Source organism: Amblyomma mixtum, chromosome 5 (genome assembly GCF_055824585.1).
Source record: "Amblyomma mixtum isolate Tamu chromosome 5, ASM5582458v1, whole genome shotgun sequence".
Classification (NCBI taxonomy): Eukaryota; Metazoa; Arthropoda; class Arachnida; order Ixodida; family Ixodidae; genus Amblyomma; species Amblyomma mixtum.
The window spans coordinates 193,843,165-193,868,247 of record NC_143016.1 but is presented as its reverse complement, the minus strand read 5'-3'; the positions used below and the strand labels follow the sequence as shown (position 1 = coordinate 193,868,247).

General features: G+C 50.9%; 1 protein-coding gene across 1 annotated transcript in view; it reads left to right on the top strand.

The window, feature by feature from the left end:
* Positions 1-4,384: 4,384 nt before the first annotated feature.
* The window catches only part of LOC149345310 (uncharacterized), a 67,997-nt gene continuing 47,298 nt past the window's right edge, over positions 4,385-25,083 (top strand). The window contains exons 1-4 of the mRNA XM_089547400.1: positions 4,385-4,432; positions 6,165-6,275; positions 13,899-13,946; positions 14,033-14,130. Coding sequence (XP_089403526.1) covers positions 4,385-4,432; positions 6,165-6,275; positions 13,899-13,946; positions 14,033-14,130 — 305 coding nt within the window. The remainder of the gene's footprint in view (positions 4,433-6,164; positions 6,276-13,898; positions 13,947-14,032; positions 14,131-25,083) is intronic.

The following is a 25,083-nucleotide window of genomic DNA, read 5'->3' as shown; positions in this document are numbered from 1 at the left end:
AAAGGTAGTGGAAAAGTGTGGATCTGGGCACCCCACAGGTGTTACAATTAGGAGGAAAGGTGGGGTGAAAGCATGAGCGACGGTGGGGTGAAATAAAGCAGCCTGTCTGTAATTGTCGCCATGTGGCGCTGGATATGTGCTCATTGGCGTTGGCGTTGACAACCTTTTACACTCCGATCATTTTAAGGAAAGGAAATGCACATAACTGGCTCCCTGGGTCAGCGGACGCCTGAATAGCGCTTATAGGTACGTGCGGGGATGAGAGAGATGTGGGCTGCAGGCATTGACATCGTTGTGCCAGAAACGCGGCCATGAAGCCATGGGCCATCGGCGTTCATTGGTGTTGGCGTTGACAATGTTTTACTCTCCGATAATTTTAAGGAAAGTAAGTGTGCATAACTAGCTCCCTGGGGAGCGGACGCCTGAATCGCGCTTATAGGTACGTGGGGTGATGAGATCGAGGTGTGAGCTGTATGCTTTTGCGCTGAAAACGAACTCTCGCGATCAACCATTAACTGCCAACTGCCAGGGTGGGTGGGGACTTTAATGTACATATAAAGACAAAAAACAGGAAACCTCTCCCGTTCCTCCCGTTCCCGTTCCTATCACTCGCAACGCCTTCCACGGCTTTGACAACGTCGCGAAATACTTGCATAGACCTCGTCTTTAAGAACCAGGCGTTGTAGCTGCAAGTCGATTATATATCCATATATTTCTCTGACCACAAAGCTTCCTTCATGACACTCAAGAACTGTTAGTGGAGTGTTTCTTGAAGAATAATGTGCGAAAAGTACCAAGTTGTCTGTAATTGTACATACATGTCTTGCTCGAATTTTTTGCCCGAATATATCGAAAAGCTGAAACAGCTGATGAGCTGCGCTCAAATTTAGCATTAAGAAGTAACGTAATCGTCAGCAAATTTATTGTTTCTCTTTCCGTTTCAGGATGCTTTGATAAACTTTTATGTTCATTTATTTGAAGTTGTTTATGCTTTGTTTGTGTCTGTTCTCAGTCTAGTTGGCTTCTTCAGCCCCTCCCGTCTGCAAGCTCTGAGACTCAATAAAAAATTCAGGGCGCACTTTGACGGTCGAAAGTGCGTGGAGGCGAAAGTGTTTTCCGCACCACTTTGACGGCTTCTGTGGCACTGGTTACGTAATGATGATGATGGTGATATAAACTTTATTTTCCGCCAGATAAGGAAGCCCCCCACTCCCCGTCCCCGGCACGTAGGCCTTGGTGACGGGGACCGGGACCTCCGCGATTAGAAGCAGCCGAAGAGGTCTTGATTCCTCGCGGCTTCTTCCGCCAGGCGGATGGCTTGTTGCTGTGGAGCAGGGGCCTCGCTCCGCAGCAGGGCTTCCCAGGATTCTCTGCAAATTATGTTTTCGTTAGCCCCTGGGGAGCTAGCGCATTCCCAGATTATGTGGTCGAGGGTCCCTCTCGCCCCACAGTGCTTGCACTTATCGTTTTCTTTGCTATCTCTATGAACATGATATGCCCAGACCGGGTTTACGAAGTTTGCAGCTTGGAGGCGTCGCCATGCGATTGCCTCCCTATTGTTTAGACTTTTAACCGGTGGTGGCACCAGTCTCCTCTGTAACCTATAATTTTCAACAATTTCCGTATAATTTTGCAGGCGCTCGTCCATGTTCCTGCAGTCGGGCGCCTCCACAGCTACCCGGAAGTAGAGAGCTCGGGCTAACTCGTGGGCCGCGTCGTTGCCAGGAATGGACGCGTGTGCGGGGGTCCAAATTAGGCTAACTTTCCTGTTTAGCTGTCTACTGGCCAGAATCCTTGCCGCTTCCGGCGAGATCCAAAATTATAGATGGCCGTTTTGCTATCGCTTACTATAAAATTGGCCTCCGTTCCAACGCAAGCGAGCGCTATCGCAACTTCTTCAGCTGTTTGCGCGTTGCGGCTTCTAATGGTGGCTGCCGATACGGGGCGGCCGTCCACAACCGAGGCGACCGCCGCTCCCGACTTGCCACTTGCTGTCCATCGGATCGAAGCGTCTGCTTAGTGCTTCTGCTCTATTCTCCCTCCTTTCAGTGTTGAATATTGGATGCATGTTACTTTAGGAGTGGGGGAATGATTAGATTTTCTCGGCAGTCCCGTGGAATGCTCGATTTGAGTCGTAGTCCCCTATCTGTTTGCAGGCCTACCATTTCAAGGATGGCTCTGGCTGTGGTTGTTCGGTTTAATCTTTCGAGCTGTGAAATTCTGACAGCCTCCGCTATTTCGTCCCAGGTATTGTGCACTCCCATAGAGAGCAGCTTCTCTGTGGAGGTGCTAATCGGTAACCCCAGGGCCCTCTTTATGCCCCGTCGAATGAGCGAGTCTAGTTTCTTCTTCTTCTCAGCCCTAATGTTTAAGAAAGGTGTGGCATAACTCACGCGGCTTATTACGTATGCTTGAGTTTAAGCAAGCTTCTTTCCTTCAGGCCTCGTCCTTTCAGCGCGACCCTTCTATATATGCCAAGGGCTTGCGTGGCAAATCCTTCGAGCCTTTTGATAGGCCCATCATTATATCCATTATCCTGAATAAATAGCCCTAAGATTCTGATTTGATCTACCTTTGGAACTGGTTTCCCCTCTACTTTAATGTCAAATTTCCAGTTGTGCTTGCATCGGAGTGACTTCGGGTTATATACGAATGATTATGATTTTTGCGAAGAGCATGAGAGACCCCTACTGGCAGCATAGTCGACGACAGTGTCCGCCGCAGCCTGCAGGCGCTCCTAGATACTGGCATCGCTCCCGTGGTTAATCCAGAGGTTGTTGTCATCCGCATACATACTGAAATTTAGCCCCTCTATGCTCCGCAGAGCTTCGGGGAGGACCCTCATTGCACGTTGAAGAGGAACGGGGAGAGAACCGAGCCCTGCGGCGTGCCCCTGCTCCCTAACTTCCCCCGAAACTGGAAAATTTAAGACCTATTTTCCTAACCTCATGAATGGGGAAATAGATGGAGCGCGTAGTCCAGACCAGACAGACGCCCTTTATGGAGCAAAACGATCTGTGGCGGCCCGAGATGGTCGGCTTCCGACCGGGCTTGTGCATGCAGGACGTTATGCTCCGACTGAAACATGACATAATCGATTCGCGTTCTAGAGACGCCAAAGTAATTCTCGGCCTAGACTTGACAAAGGCTTTTGATAATGTCAAACACGAAGCAATCCTCCGAGGTCTCCATGAAATCGGGGTAGGCGCGCGAACATACGATTACATCAAGGACTTTCTGTCAGGCAGAACTGCCTGCATGAAGTTCCAAGACATCGAGTCTCGCGCACTGGTGACGTCATCACTGGATGACGTCACACATAATTAACGGCTAATTACTAAGTTATAACGAATAACTAATTAATGGCTAATTACTGATTACTGACTAAATACTAATTAACTGCTGATTAATGACGCTTAAGCTTCGCCTTTAGGTGTGGAATGTGACAGCGTGTCGGATGGATGGATGGAAACAACTTTATTACACAAAAAAAAACTTCCAGGGTGGTCCTCTACTGGTCCAGGAGTCCACGGGCTTGCGCTTCACGTAAAGCCCGACCCACCAGCCATTTCTGGCCGGCGGGCTGAGCGGTCCGTAAACCAGCCTCCCAGGAAGAATGAGTGTCGGAGCACTGCCAGGGAGTCCACGGAACGCCACCGCCCAATCGCCGCGATGCCTTGCCCTTTGAACGCAACGCTTTTTGAGGAAAGGAAATGGCGCAGTAATTCTGTCATCTCGGTGGACACCCGTCATCCGTTTGCAGAGGAACGGAGGAAGTTGGAGTGAAAGAAAGAGAGAGAGGGAGTTCGTAATGAAGAAAAAGAAAGTTGTATTCGAGGAAAGGAAATTATGCAGTAACTGTCTCATATATCTTGATGGACACCCCTAATCTGTTTGATGACGTCACCTGCTCTCGTCGATGAGTCACCCCAGGCGCTGGGTGTAACGCCGGGCGGACGGATGGGAGAATGAGCCATTAAAGGCTTTCGCCTTAATAGATAGAAAGAATAACAAATCAACGAATTGTAATGGAACCGACCGGCAGCAGTTCAAATAGCAGATCGATGGACGTTGATGAAAGGGTGTCACGACGGACACACTCACAGGCGTCTCTCAGGATCTCAACTGCACTAAGTGTACGGTTTCGCGGCGCCGCTTGAACTGTTGCCGGTCGGTCGCATTACAGAATAAATAAAAACAAAGCTCTTAGTTAGGTTGTCCTCGGTGGATGGTTTGAATGCTTACTGCTGAGTCCGTTGTAGCTCCACCTCAAGGGCATGACGCGGCAACGTTATGCCGAAATGAGCGGATATTCTGCAGTCTCTGCATTCATAGGTCGCTGGGAGTCATACGAATCCTGACGCAGTTGTGCAGCGGTCAAGCGATGCGCCACTGCAGGAAGCTGCTGCAAACACAGCCGCCGGTGGGGCATGTGAGACCCAGGTTGCACTTCCCGAGGAACCGCTCACGAAAAACCATTCATTTCACTTCCACGGTGGGAGGTCGTGACGACGTCTCAAGGTGACGGCGGTCGCCATTTCTGCTTGCGCAGACTCTTCTAATCCTAGCGCATTAATAAATAATTAGTGTTTCGGGGACGCAAGCCCATCCCTATACGGGGATGTAATTATATTCGGCAGTTTATTCATCTAGTGCTTGTTGAGAATTTATGATAAATGTGATTAACTTTTCTATTATACAGCTGAGCTTCCACCTCAGTACGACCTTCGAAACGCGCCGCGGTTCCATCTTGACAACAGGCGCTCTATGCAGCACCGAACCTGAGGAGGACAACTTGCCTGGGCATCTTTTTTTCAGCCGTGAACGTTCCCGACCAGCACTCACCCCGTCGGAAGCTTGTCGTGCCGTTTTGAGAGGTTAACTAGGGGGCCGTATTAGTGCAGAAAGGGACACCTTTTGGCGGTACCACTCTACATGGCCTGTTCTGTTCGCCTTCTTCCTTAGGACGCCCTGTTTGTTCACTATGCACTGGACTGAGACACCCAACTGCTTCCAGTGTTTCGAGGTATTCCGCAATATAGCCAACCAACTAGCCCCCCCCCCCCCCCTTTTTTTTTTGCCAAAACTCACGAAAGAACCGACTTAGATTGTCAAAGTTTCCGCATCCTGGCCCGCTGCATCTCTATGACAACTGCGGCGTCACTCGGAAAACGACGACAGAGGTTATTACAATACATAAAAAACAATAAATTGCACCTCTCTGATGCAAACCTCCAAGAATCAAAGTACACCTTACGTAAACACACAAGAAGAATACCGCTCACTAGGACCAGTTATGGCACAGATCCTAAATTTCCAAGTTGTTTATTTGCTGAATTTCATAGGAGAAGAAATTAAATTCCAGAAACCGGAGTTAAAGAAACCCATTTCTTTCCTTTAATAAGACATTGTTTGCATTTAATTTTCGGTGTAATCAAGGTGTATATATGTTATCAGAGTGCGGTGTGCTATGTGTCTGTAATCTATGTGTGTGTGTGCAAGAGCATGAATTTTGTAGAGTGCCGAGATGTGCATTTAGCATTTCTTTTTCCCTTAAAATACTACTAAGTGTTGTCTAATTTCATATTTATATGTTCATTATATATGTTCAAATATTTATATTTATATGTTCAAATGTGTTTATGTAATTGAGAGCTGGTCCTTGTTTATATTTACTTTTTAATAAGTTTGCACCGAAATGCCGTGCTATAACAGGGGCAGGAACCTCTGTCAGGCTATGAGCCTTTAGCTCCTGCTCCATTTTCCTCTGTTGTGAGAAAATGAAATGAAAGAAAGAACGAAAGAAAGAAAGAAAGAAAGAAAGAAGGAAAGAAAGAAAGAAAGAAAGAAAGAAAGAAGGAAGGAAAGAAAGAAAGAAAGAAAGAAAGAAAGAAAGAAAGAAAGAAAGAAAGAAAGAAAGAAAGAAAGAAAGAAAGAAAGAAAGAAAGAAAGAAAGAAAGAAAGAAAGAAAGAAAGAAAAGGAAGAACGCTGACCCGTACCGCCGAGAAGCATGCAGTTTCTTTATTGGGGACGTGCATTCTCACATCCCGCAATCTCTGTGTGGTGGCAGCAGTTTGCATGAGCTGCGTATTGCTCCCCAAGTTGTCCGCCGGACCGGGAGTCCACGGTGGGCCTCTCATGCTTTGCCTTTCCCGACTCGCAGGCGCGGCTTACCAGCGACCCCTGCAGCTCTCCACCACCGGCGACTGAGGAGCGCCGCGAAGAGACCTCCGCCGAGCTGGTGCTCAGCAACGAGAAGACATGTCCGCCGCTGGTGAGGGTACGCCCTTAACCCACTTCTTTGGGATATTGCAATTTGGGGAATGCTTCACATCCCTCTGACGTTTTCATCCTTTATGCTGCCGACGTGAGTGTCCTTATCTGAGGTGCTTCACGGAGACCTTTGGGGCTCGTATCGCCGGATGGGCATCTATAGCTGCAGTACAAATCAGCCCCATTAAATGGCGTCGTGTGCTAATTCCCAACTGCACTCGTATGGATCGACGTAAGCCTATACTGTTAGCTTCCAGAGTGCACCGATTGCTTTTCTTTCTTGTATCCGAGTTCTCGGCGTCGATTTCGATTCTAAATTAACCTTACGTTACCACAAAATGGAGTTGATCACTGCCACGCTGGCAGGTTTTCTTCGCATAAATTTTTCAGTTCACCCTTCTCCCCTCCGTTTTGCTTTGTCGTCAAATTTTGGTCTCGCTGGCGAAAAAGCTTTCATTTGTGCGGATGAAGCCTCCACGTGCGAGTTTCCACCTGCCACGGTTGAAAGATGGATTTGCGCTAGTGCTAGGTGGGCCACTAACGAATAAAGCCATTATGTGTCCTGATGCATGTTCCACCTGCCTCAGGGCCGTTTCACATGCATGCGATTCTCGCCTGCGACGCTGCGAATTCTGTCGGTCTGCGACTGGGGAGCGCCGTCGGTCTAGCCGCAGACGGCCTGCGACCAAGTTCCGTCGGGTTGGAATCCAGTCGCAGCGTCGGTGTGTTCGCTCTGCGACTGACCAATGGGCAGCGCCGAGACGGCACGTGACGTGACGTCACGCGGGAGCAGCTGCCGCGGCCTCGACCGGTCTCCAGGCGCGCGAGCGAGAGCGCACGTGTATAGCACGTGCGTCGAGACCGGCCGCGGCAACAACTCGCACGTGACGTGACGTCACACGCCGTCTCGGCGTGAGGTCACGTGGGAGCTGTTCCCGCGGCGTAAGCAAAGCTGTTTATTGTAATCAAAACATACGAAATATTGCCTTGCATCTAAAAACACGCTGGTCATAACATCGCCAACACATTCCGTGCAGCGTTTCTGTCGCGTTTAATCGTGGGTTGCCTATGCGAACATCGAGCAACCTTGCGTGTCCCTCTGACCGAATTCGCTGGGTACGCGTTGCATGTGAAAGCACTGTGCGAAAATCGCACTGCGGCGTCACCGACTAGGCCGACTATTTTCGTTTTAGTCGCAGCATGTGAAACGGCCCTCAGTCGGCAGGCGGCAAAGAGGAGAGACGGAAATCTCAGCCGTTCTTTCCCGTGCGCGAGCTTCAGGTGGATCACTAGCATAAAAGCCGCTATGTGTCCTAGTGAAGGAGGAAAACCGTTTCGCGGCACCTGCTGTCACGTGACAGGACGAAACCTGTGCACGCCAGCTGCGGCCAAGTGGAACAGAGGCTAGCACCGGTGGTGCAAAAAAATTGTAAGGCGGGTGCGCGTGACTCCGGCTGCTGCCACTTGGAAAGGAGGAACGTTCGACGCGCCACCTGCCGACACAGTGATCCGCTTCCGCGAGGCGCGGCTTCGTGGGCGCAGAACATCGTGGGGGCACCAACTGACGTTCCCGTCAGTTGCGTGCGCGCCTGTCGCGTCGGAATCAATCAGCGCATGCGCAGTGGTGCCCGGCGGAATCGGATCGCGCATCACGCATCACGTTGTTGTCCTGATGTTGATGTAAAGTGGTAGAAAGCGGGTCTCGTGAGTGACCCTGGGGACGCACTTCGCGACTGGTGAGTTCAGGCAGGTGGGCAAGTTTTCTGACGCTGGGACACTTGGGTCGCTTTACTCAAGAAGTTATTTATTACTATATGTACATAACTGGTTTACATATGCCGAAAGGTTTCGGCCACTAAAAATAAAACCTGAAACGTCCACGACTCCGGATCACCGCCGGCCACCACACGGCCGACCCGTCTGGCCACCGCTCAACTAACTTGTGTCTCCAACTCCACGCTCTCGGCCCTGAGACCACCACCGGCCGCACACGACCGATCTGTCCGGCTGCCACACACCCAACCTCTGGCGCTCTCCTTCGCGCGCACCCATCTCGTTGTATTCCCGCCAAAACTACATCCTCAGCCAATAGACAATCCTCTCGCAAAAACTTACTCTTTAGCCAATAGATGACTTTCCCGCCACCGTCCAGACGTAAGATGTCACAACTCAAAAGAAAAGTACATAATACCAAACATACCCCTCGCTGTAAGCCGCCGTGGCTAACTACAAGATAGTACAAAGAGAAGAAACAAACACAATTTAAAACACACACATCGCTGTTAACCGCTCTCGTTAGCTAACAAGAACGAATACAATAACAGCGCCAGTCCATCCGAGCCGTCTTGTCGTCGTCTCGTGTTTCGAACCAACTTCGGAAAAGGAACCATTCCGCACTCGACACGCTACCCGCCTGGCAGCAGAAGCTGCGCGACTATATCTTTGTTAGTCTTCCAGCTGCGACGCTGCCCCTCCCCGGACCCCTGCGTGCGGACCCGGAGGGGCACGGGTCTTCTTCTGGCGGAAATAGTTTCTTCATCATCATTCCTCACTCGCTTAGACCGAGAGACACGAAACTCGCACGCAGCGCCGTTTAGAATCTTTCTCCTTTTGTCGGCGCGTTCCCTTGCTTCCCTTCGGCGGCACTCCTCACATTCTTTACCGCGACGTACGCTAGTAGCGTCGTGACACCCGGGTCGACCTCCCTATGTAAATAGCCTTTGCAAATAGAACCTCTAATATTGTGGCGGAGGTGCTGTGTCGACCACTACGGAGCCCCATCGACATCGCTGGAGCCGAAGACTTGGCGTCCTGCTCCCGTTGCCTGCGCAAATAACCCAGGAAGCCGAGGAACGTACGACCGGCGCAGCAGTGCCCGCTTGGCAGCACTACCGTGAGACGCGGACGTTTTCCGGCAACGCTGGCGAAGATGTGAATGAATGGCTCACCAATCACCAGCGGGTGAGCAAATACAACTGCCGGGATGCTCCCGTTAAGCTGACCAGTGCTGTTTCCTTTCTGGGTGTTACCGCGTTAATATGGTTTGAGAACCATCAAGCGTCCTTAATGAGTTGGGACCGCTTCGTGGAAGAGATCCGCAACTGCTTCGGGGATACCTTTTAGCAAAATGAAATGCGCTGAGCAGAATTTGATTCAGAGAGCGCAAGTGCCGGGTGAGATGTGCACGGCATACATAGAGAAGGTACTGAAGCTCTGCAAAGTGGATATTCCGCGGGTGTCCGAAGAAGACCGCGTTGGCTAAAGGGCATCGCAGAGGACGTCTACTGTTTTCTTATTAGTAAGGAAAATTTGGACTCTGCCACGGACATCACCAAGTATTGCCGCACCTTTGAAACTCTTAAGCTGCGTCGAATTATCCGAAGTTCGGCGGCTGCCTAACTTTATCACCGTCACTAGCGTTGATTTCCATGAGCCTGTGAATGCTGTCAATCTTCCTGACGTCATTCGTCAAATCGTCCGTGACGAACTTTCCCGGCATCAAGGCGTTGGGCACCGCAGTGAAGTTCCATCTGAGAGCTGTTCTCTGCAGGTAGCTCCGGCCCACTGCTCCTTTACTTGGCATCTGTCTAACCAGGTTCCTACCTGTGAAACTCGCATCGATTACAACGACGCTGCCCGGATCACCCGTCCCAACCCCACTGCGCCGGTCGTCCGCAACGCTACCAGCGGCAGCATTGTGGTTTGCCGTCGCCGGGGACAGCAGATTTCCCGCTACCAGCGCCAATGGCCGAACCCTTGCCCGGGTTCCAATGCGCCAGTTCATGACCTTATCTTTACAACTTCTCAGCGCCAATGCAGCTACGCACCACCACGAAACGACTCCCTTGCCTCTGACCGAAACCTGACGCCTGTCTCGCCGCTCGCCTTCTCCCCGACGTCGTTTTCAACCCCGCCATCAGAATACTAGCGTGTGCGGCCGATGGAGGGCGGTCGCAAGGTAATCAATATTGCCCATCATTAAGTTAAAGACAGTGTCGGTGATCAGTTTAGCTTTCAAGAACCGTCTCGGTCGTAAAATATTGTTTGGGTGAAATGGTGGTGTAGTATTCCATGGCGTAGGGGGAAAATCACTGGTTCCTTTTTATATTTGTTTTGTTAATGTAATGATCGCTGGCGACGCGTTCCGAACTTTAATTCACGGTGCTCCCTCGCTCTGCGCATGACATCATTCTAGGTATGACTTTTACACCAGTGCTGCGCTGCTCTCGACTTCCGCAGTGGCGGCATATTATTAAGTCCTGGCCTTCGGTCGGCTCTCATAGAAGACTTGCCGCTGGATGCTCAAGCGTTTTCTGTTTCTGCAGACACCGTCGCCGTCGTTGCAGCGATGTCTGCCACATTCCTTTCAGTTGTGTCTCCGAGCACGGTTTCCGATGCCTTCGACGCTGTGGTGGAACCCGCTTTCTTATCTTCGCAAACTAAAGTGGGCTGCTGCCCCGCAGCCTCGTCCGTGTGAGCAAGGGTCATGCCATTCTTTACACTGTTTGTCAAACGAACTTGCCTTATTGCCACGTGGTTTAAAACTCGCCGGCTTTCTGTGCCAGTTGCCGCGCTCACCGACAACGTTTTCCATCCAATCAGACTCCGCGACCTGACCGAATCTCAATTCCTGACCATGGTCAACAAATCTCTGCCCACCGCCGGGTATTTCTGGTCGTTCTTTCCAAGCATGGCGACGTATTTGACTGCGCCTCGACCAACCGCCGATTCCAACTTCCCGTACCCAGCACACGATAAATACTGGACAACTGACTCGACAGAAGCCATACCGCGTCTCGCCTTCAGAACGTCAGATAATCGATGAACAAGTCCGTGACATGTTGCACCAAATCATTATTTAGGAATCTTCAAGCTCGTGGGCCGTTGATCCGGCTCAAAAAGAAAGATGGAACATGGCGATTTTGTGTCGAGTGTCGCCGCCTTAACACTGTCACAAAGAAGGATGTTTACCTGTTTCGACGCGTTGATGACGCCATCGACTGCCTCCACTCAGCCTCCTAACAATATTGTGCTAGCGCACCTATGTCGCGCTTAGTTTAACAATGTATACATTGGGGTTAATTCTTTTCCGGCCATTGCTTATGCCTCTCCTGTCTGGTGGCCTCAGTCTCCTGGGTCGCGTGCCCACGAGCTTCTCTTATCCGTGCAGTGCATTCCCCTGTTAGTGGTCAGTACCGGAAGCATCGCAGGAACTTTCGTGAATGGTGTGGTCTGGCGGACAAACATGCTGCATACCTTTGGAATGCTGCGCGCCCCTGGATGCTCGACAAAAGGAAATGTTCACCCCCTGGAGGAAAAGTGCTGGTTTTAGGAGGAGCACATCTGCCGGATGTTCATCGAAAGGTGTTGGAGCTCGGGCCCAAGTTTTGCCTCCAGCCAAACCTACACAAGATGGAAAAGGTTTCGACCGCAAGGTTGATTTCGAGGCACGTTCCTGTGGAGGATCGTTCCAGGTGCATTGTGGAATGTGTTGATGCAATGAAAAGATCTGGTGCTGGGACAAAGAGCAAATGTTGCCTCAACCACTTGGTAGAATTTTTGACATCTAGCAAGCAGCGAGTGGTCGTTTCGGACGAAGAGGGGTATTTTGTTTTGCTGTCCGTTGCCACTCCAGCGGGCGTCCTCTGCGCACTAGCCAGTATATTCTAAATTTTAATGAGGCACTATATTAGCACCACTAGCGGGCGTCTGAGAAACATGAGAGTCGCGGTGGGCCCTCTGGGTCGGGAAAGGTGACATTGCGAAGGATAAAAGCGCGGGAAGAGACACGGATGAGCCGTGGCTGTCTGTTTCCAGGTAGAGAAGCACGAGAAATAAGGAAGACGTCAAAAGAAGCAGCATGCACAGGAAAGCGATATGAAGGACGGGTTAGAAAATACCAGGGCAAAATCTAAGAGTACGAAAAATGAAAGTAAAATATGCCCTCTCACTCATGTGGTACGACTCTACACGAAGGCAGCAGTTAACACGTCATGGCAGCGGGTACCAAGAGTAGAAGAGGACATCTTGGGCGAAGGTAGGAAACCGTGGGTAAGGCGCCAGCGAACGGCGTGGCGAGTCTTTAGCGTGATGGAGGACGGGTGAAAAAATTCGCTGTGGCGTAGCTTGGTTAAGCCCGGTAATGTAAGCCCGGTAATATCCGTACCTACGCCATGGTTCAGCTGCTAGTGTAGCTGGTGGTGGTGCTTGTGGTTAGACTTGTGGCGATGCATCTGTTATACAATACAATGCAATCCAATCCAATCCAATGCAATCCAATACAATCCAATGTAATCTAATGTAATATAATCTAATCTATTCTAATCCAATCCAATCTAGTCCAGTCAGGCCGCCGTTCATGTGCACCGCCGTCGCACACGGACGGCGCGAGATCGCGAAGCAAAGTTAAGCCGCTGGTGGTTGGCACAGCTACTGCTTTCTAGCGACGTGAGTCGAGCCTAATCTCTCCAGCGTAACGCCACAATCGCGCTCCTAGCGGAGAGCGCAGAAGTTAAGCGCCGGTGGTGGCACCGCCGCGGCTTGCGACGGCGCGAGTCGGTCGCCCTTCTCTTCGGCGTGATGTCACACATGACGCCACACAGAGGTCAACTAAAGGTCAATGGTGGCACCGCCGCGCCACGGCAAAGGCTGAAAGTGCAAGTAGTAAAGCTTTCGCTTTAAAAAAAAGGGGAAATGGGGAACAAAAAGGTGTTGGTGTTGAAGAAGAAACGAGCTGGTCAAGATAGAGGAAAAATGAAATGAAAGGGAGCACAAAAAATGCCTATAAAATAAATTCACCAAATCATTCGGGGAAGATTTTAAATGACTCGAGGAGTCCTTTTCACCTCCGAAGTTGTTTTATTGCGAAAACAATACTGCTTGCACTTTTCTGCCATCGATGGTCGTGGCGCCTCCTTACACAGCGGCGCGTCACGCGACCGCGTGACGTCACGACAAACCGAGAGCCGGGGCCCCAGCTCGCGCCATCGATGGTGGAGGTACAGCAATACACGCCGGCTGCGCCGCTGCCGAGACAGGGCGCTCGCTAGAGCGGGATAAAACGGGGGGTGGGGGGGGGGGGGGGTGCTGCAGCTTCGCTCCTCTCAGTGCGCTATGTCGGATGATGTGTACAAGGCGAGGCTGGAACGATCTGCTGCGGCCAAGCGACGGCGCCGCGCCGAAGAAACAGGCGAAGAGCGGGAAGAACGGCTAGCTAAACAACGTGCGTATGCAGGAGTCAGGCGAGCACGCCGGTCAACATCGCTTGAAGCGAGTGCATCTACAAGTGCAGGGCCAAGTTTCATGAGTGGTGTTTATCTTTCCTCATATCTTTCAACTCTCTTCTATCTGCACGTGGCAGCGGCGGTGGCTCAGCTGGAGCCAGTAGGCAGGCCCGTGCACTTCACTTTTCATCCTTCTCTCAGTCGCAACCAACCAACCGTCGGCGCAGAGCAGCGGTAGACGAAGGGGATGCGGGCTGAAGAAACGGATGAAGTTGCTTTCGCAATTTCTGGGCTGAACCAAGCTGAGCCTCTGCCAATTTTTATTATACTCATTTTACCTAAGTGTATTCGCTCGCTGTGTCAACCATAAAAACAAGTTCTGTTTTTCTCCTTCCGCACAGGGTTCCACAGCATTGTCACCCATTGGCTCCACTAAGCCAGCCAGTCAGGTAATGCACACAAGACACGAAACAGTGCTACTGCTGTCCAGTCCCGACGGCTGCCATCTCTGCTGACCAGAGTTGGCTGTGCGTAGACGCAGGTGATGCCCACCGAGTCCAGGAGTGGCCGTGACGATGACACCGCCCATGCTGGCAACAACGAGGCGACCAGGGAGCAACTACCAACCGAGGAGTGAGTTCTTCGCGGAGTCGCGTCCGTTGTTTTACACATATGTTTGCGTCTTTGTGTTGTAACGACGTCTACAGAGGGAGCGATCAAAGCGTAAAAGTGTCGCTCTTGCGTATTCTTAAGAGCAAAAATAATAATTGCCTTTTCCCGCAAGTGCATTTACAGATATATTTCAAAATTTTGGGTCTCTTTTCTCCACAAGATCATTTCAGGAATTCTTCAACATTTCGAGCATATTTTCACACGCACATAAAACAATACCTGTGCCGTGATTGGTTGCATGGCGTTATTTTCTTTATAAGCTCGCCACTCAGTTTCGCGCAGCGCCGCCTGCCTGCGTTAGGTGGAAAAGGGGAGAGAGCAAAATCTCTCCATGTACTTTTAGGGAGGGGGGGAGAGACCGGGGAGCGAAGAGGGAGAGATACACCGGGTGGCAAGGTGTAGATAGGAAATCATTTCTCCACTTCGAAGAGAGAGGGTGGGATGCGACCACGGATGCGACGGATGGTGTGTGGCTTTAAATCCACCTTTTTCACAAGGCGGCCCTGCGCATGCGCGCCTGTTCTCCTTCAGCTCCACTCGTTAAAAATGAAACTCCTACTGCGCATGCGCAGCTCATGTTAGTTACAGGCGCATGCGAAAGGTGGCAGCACCTGTCGAGCACACACAGTTGCCACTTCGCAGGCGCGGCTGGTTCCTCGTGGAACCAGAACGCGCCTGCGTCTCCCAAGCGCGTTTCTTTTCAACCTGTAGCAGACGAATTTTCTCCACTCTCCAGAGGGCGCTTGTAGAAAAGGCGCATTCCCCGGGTACGCCTTGCAAAGTAGCGACCTCCTCACCCAGCCTCCTTTGGTGCCAGCTTACGTCGTCCGCCATGTTCATTATGCGGCTGCATGTATCCAGGCAGTGCGTTCGGAGATCTTCACAGTCGCGGTTTTGTTGCCGGGAACGGTGAAAATTAAGGTAAACGTACCAGGTACAGACATTCGTTTTGCCGCAGACGGTGAGGGCGGCGAAAATGCGGCGGCCGATTTCCCGGGCAGTTTCTGGCGTGATGTATCTCCGGGATACTGCTGTTCAAACTTTTTTTGAATGCAGTAGTTGCACGAAACGCTTCTTAATGGCGTGTCACCTCCTCCGGCTACAGAACCGGGTAAGTCTCTTTTGCCGTTTGTAGCCGCACAGGTAGCATGTCATACAGAAGTTAGCGCCGAAAACAGGACGACAGAAGCGACAGCACGAAGCCTACTCACAGCTAGAGGTTTGTTGCAAGCGATGCAATAAATAGAAATCGTTGAGAGCACACGCGCACAAAAAGGGACAGGAGTCGGACAGCGGAATCAAACGCATGTTTCGCTCAAAGTTGGCTTCTCGGCAGGTGTCATCTAAACCTCAATTCGCAACAAGCAATTTCTGCAAACTTTAAGATCATGGAAGGTGTACGGCCAGGGAAAATAAAAAAAAATGCTATCAACTTGTAAGGCTCTAAACGATTGACAAAATTGTACTCAGACGTGAAGGGCAGCTGTGACCTATGCTTGCAAGTCCTTTTGGCAGAGGAAACACGCAAGCATGGCGACCCGTTTAGGGACGTCGTCTCGGAACTAGGCACATGGCAGCACCACTTTGTACAACAGACTCGCTAGATTATGCAGACAAGTCAGCGGTCCTCATCACAAGAAGACGGGCTGCCTCAGGAAACATGAGGCTGGTTTTGTACAATGCGAGGAGGGCGTACGACATTCCGACCTCGGGCGCTGGACTTCGCGCATGTCGCCCCTTTATTTTTTTCAATAAAACAAGCATAGACGAAAAAACACACAAGAGAAGGATGGGCAAAAAAAGCTGTTCTGCTTCTCTTTTCACCACAAAAATTCAATTGGATTCAATATTTTAGCACTTCTTTCATTACAAAGACAAACGCAAGGGCAACAACAAAAACAAAATCTGCTGCAGAAGAAGCTTGACGAGGTTTCTTACGCCGTTTCCTGGAACGGGATGGCACACATCAACAGCAAAAACACAGTAAGAACAGTGGTATAGAAAGTTCCATGGACATTCAAGTAGTGCCTGCTCGGATATCAAAGACCATTAAAAAACCAGCAATCGAGAGTAACTACTCATGACATAAAGTTTCAAGAGCACTTTGTAAAACAGCGCAAAAGACGAGGGGCAAGAGAAATATGGACACAGGATAAGCGTTGAGTCGCAACTAAAAGCTTTAGTTGCTAAAAACTTCCGAATATAAAGGAACACTCAAGTGTACGAAAAGTGATGGTACACATAAAACACAATAATAAAAACGCTAAGACCACCCGGATATTCCCGCGACATCGAAACATTCTCAACGAAAGCAATCTCCCTACCACTTATAAAAACCTATGCTTTGCTGATGCACTCCTTTTCTGTACGTAAAGCCTCAACCTGCTTCCCGCGTTGTCTGATCCTTGTGGGTGCACGTGCCTGACTAAACAATGCTGTGCCCGTGTTCCTCTTCATTACCTCACACACACCCTAGACGATGCTTCACCAGATATGATGGGCTATTTCCATTCTGCAAATTGTGCTCAGGCACCGCCCGGTCTGGCCGATGTACCGGGCCCCGCAGGAAAGGGGGAAGGTGCACCTGTGCTGCAGGCAACCAGCTTATCGCTGTGCGCGACTTTTCTTGGCCTCTTTATTTCTCTGAAGCTTAATGGAGGCTGAGAGAGAAATATCTGCTTCCTGCGTGTTTTAATCTTTGTGAGATGCCGTGCGCACAGAGTACACAAAACGGCTTTTTTCTTTCCGGCTAAACGTCCAGCCTCATATTATTAATTACTTCAGGTGGTCTTGATAAATTGCGTAAACGTAGAGAAGGCATGGGATTATACTTCAAGCAAGATTTATATTTCCGCAAAGTATTGAGCTCGTAATGTTTGTGTGATAGGAAATGCCTTCAGTAAGGAGAATATTTTACTTTGTTATTTCTGCCCTTTCAGATCCCAAGTAGAGGTTAAGATCATGTTAACACATTTCTGTGATGGCCCAAATTCGAACAGTTTATTGTTTATATCTAAAGGATTGCATCTGTTCCATACTTACAGTTTGCTGAGGGTACTATTTCCTAATTCCTTGAGTTCACTATTATCATCACATCGAATAAGAAAGCTGGTATCAACGGCGCTGCTCACAAAGGCATTTTCGCCACCTGGGATATATTGGTAATATACATTGAAGAACGCTGGCCCAAGGACACTGCCCTGTGGTACGCATGGTGTTACGCTTCGTAGAGCACACTGTTCTTCATTGATCGAAACACATTGCTTCATGTGTCCCAAAATGACTTCAGCAGAACAAGGGGAATAGGCTAGAATCAAGCCACTGAATGCATTAACACCTTCAGAAAGACTACTGCTTATTTTTAACTGATGTGGTCATTCTCAGGGCCTTATGTTTATGCTTTTCTGGCAGTGCAATAAATGCTGTCACTGTTTTTTTACTTCCTAACTTGCATTGTACATATTCCACCAGCAATTGTATAATTTCACTGTGTGAATTGTTTTGTCGAGCTTGTTTTGTATAAATAATATTTCTTTTGCTTTCTTTGTTCCACCCATATTATTTTCATACCTACTTATTTCTATGAACATTGCACTTAGAATTGCATATTGGCACTGTGTAAATTATTTTGTGAGATTTTTTGTGCATTATTAAGATTTTTTTGTTCTATTTGTAACGGCCTTTATTGACAGTTGTTAAGGCCGGTTAGAGCAGGCAAGGACAGGTCCGGTCCCAGAACAGTTCACGCTCTCGTATCGCGCCGCGCGTAGGCTCTGCTGCTTCAGCTGCCGATCGTCGTCTTCTCGACTCGCGCCTCGCGTCGGTTCCGCTGCTCGTCTGCTGATCATCTTCCTCTTTACATTTGGCCTCGGGGGAAAAAGAGCCATCCTGGCGACTTAGGGGGTCAAGACGACGCAAGGGTCGTAGTGCGGCTTCAAACGCGAAACGTGGACGGTCTCACGCCCACGTCGTCGGAGATCGGGTGATGGCGTCACGGGCTCAACGATGTAAGTGACGGGAGAAGTGCGCTCAAGGACGCGGTAGGGCCCATGGTAGTTTGGCAGCAACTTGCTAGAGAGACCTGGTGCAGCAGAAGGCACACGGAGCCAAACAAGGGATTGCGGCTGAAAAGTGTCTGTGCCATGGCAGTGGTCGAAGCGGAATTTCTGGCGCCCTTGGTCGTCGGACGTGAATGACCGGGCTAGCTGGCGGCACTCTTCAGCGTGTCTGGAGGCTTCAGATACGGTTGTGGATTCCGACGAATCAGGATGATAAGGAAGAATAGTGTCGAGCGGCGAGGATGGTTCACGACCGTACAGAAGAAAGAATGGTGAGAAACCAGTGGTGCTCTGCGTAGCGGTGTTGTAGGCATATGTGACGAAGGGGAGGACGACGTCCCAGTTAGAATGGTCTGCCGCCACGTACATTGACAACATGTCACCTAATGTTCGATTGAAACGTTCTGTCAAGCCGTTCCTCTGCGGATGATAGGCAGTAGTGGTGCGGCGAGTAATGTTGCATTGCTGCAGAAGAGATGAAACTACGTCTGACAGAAACACCCGCCCCCGGTCGCTCAAGAGTTCACGCGGGGCTCCGTGCCGAAGTATGAAATGGTGCAAGAGGAAGGCTGCAACATCCCGCGCCGTAGCAGCTGGGAGGGCGGCTGTTTCGGCGTACCGTGTCAGGTGGTCTACAGCGACGATGACCCAGCGGTTTCCTGCAGCAGTGTAGGGAAGTGGTCCATACAGGTCAATGCCAACTCGGTCAAATGGCCTGGATGGGCAAGGCAAAGGCTGCATAGGGCCGGTCGAATGGTGATGACCGAGCTTGCGGCGCTGGCAATCGGGGCAGGAACGGACGAATTTTCGTACGTAGGTATACATGCCGCGCCAGTAATAGCGGAGGCGAAGCCGGTTGTAGGTCTTGAAAGCACCGCCGTGACCAGCTTGCGGGTCGCTATGAAAGGCTGCGCATATTTCGGAGCGTAAATGGCCAGGGATTACTAGGAGCCATTTGCGGCCATCAGGGAGATAATTTCGGCGGTACAAAATCCCATCATGAATAGTGAAGTGGGTAGCCTGACGGCGGATTGCACGCGGTACCGATACGACAGAACGGTCTGAAAGATAGCGTACAAGAGAAGTGATCCAAGGGCCCTTGGACTGCTCGTTGGGCATATCGTCCAATGACAAGGGGGCGCAGTCGATGGCGGGAGGAGAGGCACATTCATTGGAAACAGGTGAACGAGACAAAGCGTCGGCGTCGTTATGCTTCCTGCCAGAGCGATAGATCACACGAATATCGTACTCTTGAAGGCGTGAGGCCCACCGGGCGAGGCGGCCATTTGGGTCTTTTAGGGAGGACAGCCAACAAAGGGAATGATGGTCCGTGACGACCGCGCAAGGCCGGCCGTATACGTAAGGCCGAAATTTCCCGATCGCCCAAACGATTGCCAAGCACTCTTTTTCAGTGACTGAGTAGTTTTTCTCTGACTTCGTCAGGGTGCGGCTCGCGTATGCAACAACATACTCCGCATACCCCGGTTTACGTTGAGCAAGAACAGCACCGATACCAACGCCACTGGCATCTGTGTGAATTTCAGTTGGAGAAGCAGGGTAAAAGTGGCGCAGTATGGGTGGAGAGGTAAGTAGACGGCGCAAAGTGGTGAACGCTTCGTCACAGGCAGGACTCCAGCTTGATAAATCGCTACTGCCACGAAGAAGGGAAGTCAGAGGTGCGATGATAGAAGCGAAATTTCGGATAAAGCGTCGAAAGTAAGAGCATAGACCGATGAAACTGCGAAGTTCCTTCATCGTAGAGGGCTTCGGGAACTCAGAGACAGCACGAAGCTTTGCTGGGTCAGGAAGGACACCCTGTTTTGACACGACGTGGCCCAAAATCGTCAACTGGCGAGCGGCGAAGCGACATTTCTTTAAATTGAGTTGAAGCCCGGCGGCCGCGAGACATCTCAAAACGTGCTCCAGGCGAACGAGGTGCGTCTGGAAATCTGGAGAGAAAACAACGATATCGTCCAAGTAACATAAGCATGTTTTCCATTTCAGGCCGCGCAGTATCGTGTCCATCATCCGCTCAAAAGTGGCAGGGGCATTGCATAGTCCGAAGGGCATGACGTTGAATTCATACAGCCCGTCAGGCGTCACAAAGGCTGTCTTGGGGCGGTCAGCGGCGGCCATCGGGACTTGCCAATACCCCGAACGTAAATCTAACGATGAAAAGAATTCAGCTCCCTGCAGGCAGTCAAGTGCGTCATCAATGCGGGGCAGCGGATAGACGTCTTTGCGGGTGATTTTGTTGAGGCGCCGGTAGTCAACGCAAAAGCGCATAGAGCCGTCTTTCTTGGTGACAAGGACAACGGGGGAAGCCCAAGGACTGTGCGATGGTTGTATGACGCCACGCTGCAGCATGTCATTCACCTGGGAGTCGATAACCTGGCGTTCGGTGGCCGAGACGCGATATGGTTGTTGGCGCAACGGCGAATGGGCCCCCGTGTCGATCCGATGGGTAACAGCTGGGGTGCGGCCCAAACGGTGGCGGGAGAAGTCAAACGATGACCGAAACTTATCTAGCAGGGCCGCAAGCTGGGTCTTCTCCGGTGGCGAAAGGTTCGCGTCGATTGAGCCCGCGAAGGCGGCCTCGGGAACGAGATCAGGAGACGGTGGGGAAGAAGTAAGTGAAGACACTTGCAGGCGGCAGGAGTCATCCTCAGAAGGGTCCCAGGCGACGACGGAAGCGAAAGGCTGGACACATCCCAAGCATTCACCGCGAAGAAGAGTGGAGGGGCACAGGGATGGATTCGTCAGGAGCAAGGCGCTGCAGCCGGCTGAGACGGTAAGCACGGCGAATGGCAGGGGTAGACAGTGGCGAGAAGCGAAGGAGTCGGACGGGATGAAGATGACAGGGCCGTTGGATGCAGAGTCGCAATGAACAGAGATGAGCACAGCAGAGCACGGCGGTATCATCACGTCATCAGCCACAGTCAGCTTGGAGCACAAGTTAGTAGAAGCGTTCACCGAGTCGTCGCCGAAGGGAAGAAGGGCGACTTCGGAACGAGTGCAGTCGATGACAGCGGCATGTTGGGAGAGAAAATCCCAGCCTAAGATGACGTCGTGAGACGGTAATGGGAAGACGATGAATTCAACAATGTACAGAACGTCCTGAATAATAACTCGGGCCGTACATGCCCCCAAAGGCGCGATAAGTTGCGAATTAGCGGCGCGAAGCATAAAACCATATAGCGGAGTCATCACTTTTCGTAACTGGCGGCACAGTTTCTCACTTAGTACAGATACAGCAGCACCGGTGTCAACAAGCGCGAAAGCATCGGTGCCCTCCACAGAAACCGTGATCAAATTGGTCGGAGAAAGTCGAGGTCTTGAGCTTGGCGACGAGCACGCAGTTCTTGCCTCTGGAACTGCGGGCACTAGTTTTCCGAAGGGGAAGAGGGACGACGGCGCATCGGGGAAACCGAGCGGCGACGCGGAGATGGAGAACGGCGGCGAATGGAGGGGCTGTAATCGGAGGAACCAGTAGTTTCAGAAGACGAAGGGCGGTGAAAAGGCTGGGGAGGAGCGTAGGCGTAACTTCGTGGGTCGGTATCGGCAGCACGGGACAACACTTGGCGGCGTCAGTGACGCATCACGTGGCCAGGATTGCCGCAGGGATAACAAATGGGTAGGTTGTCCGGTGTCCGCCATGGACGGAAACGTGGCGGTGGTGGTCGGGCAGGACGAAATGGTGTCAACTGTGGTGGACGTTGGTATGAAACGAACGTGTCTGGGCGGGGACGCCTGACGGCTTCGGCGTAGGTAAGTGGCGCAGCGACGGGAGGCGGTGAGGAAACCGATGGCAGGGCCTCGGACACTTGCTCCCGAATCACGTGCTGAAGTGTCGGAGTTAGGTTAGGAGGACTCGGAACAGCAGGAAGAAGGGAAAGCTGCCGCGCAACCTCCTCACGGACAAACTGCTTGATCTGGAGAAGTAGCGAGCTGTCTTCTGTCGTCACGCTGAGGCTATTAACTACGTCTGTCTGTGGAGACGGCTGCCGAGTGAAAACGCGCTGTCGGCGGAGCTCATCGTAGTTTTGGCAGTGGTCGAATATATCCGTGACAGAGGTGATGTTCTTGCCCACAAGCATGTTGAAAGCGTCGTCTTCGATTCCTTTCAGGACGTGTTTAACCTTGTCGGCCTCCGCCATGGACGCATTGACACGCTTGCAGAGATTGACGACGTCTTCGATGTAGCTGGTGTATGATTCACCGCTCTGCTGTGCACGAACGCGAAGACGCTGCTCCGCGCGAAGTTTGCGTACTGCTGGACGGCCGAAGATGTCGGAGAAGCTGGTTTTAAAATCGGTCCAGGTGGTGAAATCCGATTCGTGGTTTTGATACCAAAGGTGGGCGACGCCGGCCAGGTAGAAGATGACGTTTGTAAGCTTCATACTGTCGTCCCAGCGGTTATGAGCGCTCACCCTGTCGTAAGATGACAGCCAGTCCTCCACGTCGTTGTCGTCCGTGCCGCTGAAGACGGCAGGGTCGCGCTGGCGGAGCGCACCATGGCAAGCAACGGGTGCCGGCGAGGAGCCGGCTGTCTGGTTGGCGTTGGTATAGTGCCTAGAATATACTGGCTAGTGTGACGACCGCCAGCGCTGCGCTATGGGAGAGGGTGGCGCCGTTTGCAATGAATGCCCACCGACGGCGACAGAGGGCGCTGCTTGTCGGGAGGGTGCTGCCGCAGCAGACGACGCGGCCAGCGCTCCTTTCTTGCTTCGGAAGGCAGCAAGCGGTTGGTCTACACGTGCGTGATTTAACCCGCTTGTGCACGTCTTTTCTGTTCAGCGAGGTACAGCGTTTGTTGTTCTGCGTAGGTCCTCACACATGCGAGCCATTCCGTACTCCTAGCAATTTCGTTCGGATTGCATCGGGGTTCTGTGCGAGCGTTGTGTGCGATCGTGTATCCGAGCGTGTGTGTTCACCGTGTCGTTTAGCATGTCGTTCACCGTGTCGTTTACACTGTTGTCAATTCATGGAGTGAGCCCTGGATTGTTGTTTTCCCTTACCTGTCTATAAACGCCACAGAAAGATGTCGAAGCCAAAGCGGCAGGGCAAGGAAAAGACTTGCTTTGTGCCGCTGTGCAAAAGCGGTTACCGCTCGAACAAAGAGCGCGTTTCTATGTTTACTGCACCATCCACGGCTTGCAGAATGGGAGAGAAACATCAAAAGAAAAGACAGAAGATTGACGCCAACTGCTGTGGTTTGCGAGAAACATTCTGAGAGCACTTATCGAGCGCACGTTCAGTGTCACCGTAAACGGCGTTACCAGTGAGCTCCACCGCGATAAACCGCGTTTGAAACCCGACGCCGTGCCTACAATATTTACGGATTATCGGAAACACCTTGTGCCTAAAGCGCCAGCGAAGAGAAAAAATAGAAATTTGTGCGAGCAAGAGCCTCCAGCAAATTTAAGCGCCAGAGGCGGGCCCCGTCGGAAGCCTGCGGGCCCCGTCGGAAGCCTCCGAGTTGTGTTTAGCTGTTGAGAGTGGCGAATTAGAGATGTGGAGGCCTGAAAAAAACACTGCAATTTTGGAAAAAAGAACGTTTTTTTCGTTTTTTTCAGACGAAAAGAAGTGGAAAGAAACATCCAAATTTTTCATAATTAAAACTGCGCGAACAAAACAAGGACACGAGCAAGAAAACAGAAACAGAATGATTCAAACCAACTAGCCCGCCAGAAGTTACATCCAAAATTTCACAATGCAATTTCAAGGTTTTATGATTGCTTCCTTTTAGTTTAGGTTTTTGTTTTTGATTTGAAAACCAATACAGCGTGCATCGTTGAACGACTGGAGAGCAGCCGTCATCGCAGGTGCCAGGTAGTGCTTTCAAAGCGTTCGTGCTGCGAGTACGCGGGTTGAAGGCCAGGTCACATATAAGATCCAGGTTTGACATGAAAATACACGAATACTTGAACTCACGGCTGAAGTAGCACAAAATGGCTGCAAATTCTACAGCGCAACACACACGGCATAAATAACATAGGCTGCTGTGCACGTGAGCGGTTTTAGCCAAATACAAGCCTAGCTTCTTGATTTCCAACGTAGCAGAGTACAGGACATTCACAGGAATTTGGCCCAGGGCAGGGGTCTTCAGCGAAGCACGTGGCCCCATCTACCTGGTGGCAAGGCCTTTGCGCCAACCAGCCGCTAACTCGTCTGGCTTGCCGACTGCTGCAGATACCACCATCATCCGCCAGCTGCGAACGAAACTGGTCCCGTTTTGGAAACGTCCATGCAAGGATTCGTAACAGGCTTTCAGGGGAACGCGTTCGGAAGCTTGTGTATGTGCAGTCGAACCTAGCTTCAATTCATGCTGCTGCGCGCAGTGACGCATCCAGCGACAGTGACTCTGAATCCGATATGGAGTGACTTATAGATCAGTTTTCATGTTCCCTTTCTTGGTGCAATAGAACAAGAAGTTCGTTCCACAAATATGATATTTATATCTCCATATTCGCCTGAAGTGCAAATCATTATTTATCTTCTCGGTGCAAGAGATCAAGAAGTTCGTTTCACAATATGACATCTATAACTGCATATTCGACTGAAAACCGGAGCATTATTATTGATCGTTGTGCTGTTGCAAATAAATCTGTTTTTTGTCATGTTTTGCAAAATTTCCGATATTTCATGAAAAAAAACTTGGAAAAAAAACGGTTTTTTTCATTGCATTCAAAATTTCTTGAAATTTTACATCTCTATGCCGAATCGATGGACGCGGAAGGATCTTGTGCCGACAACGGAGCTGCTGTGAGTGAAAAGTGCTCCACACGTTTTGGTCGTGAAGCAGCTAGCAAGCGCCGGTGGTTCGCAAAATGATGGTGCACAGAGACCGTCAATT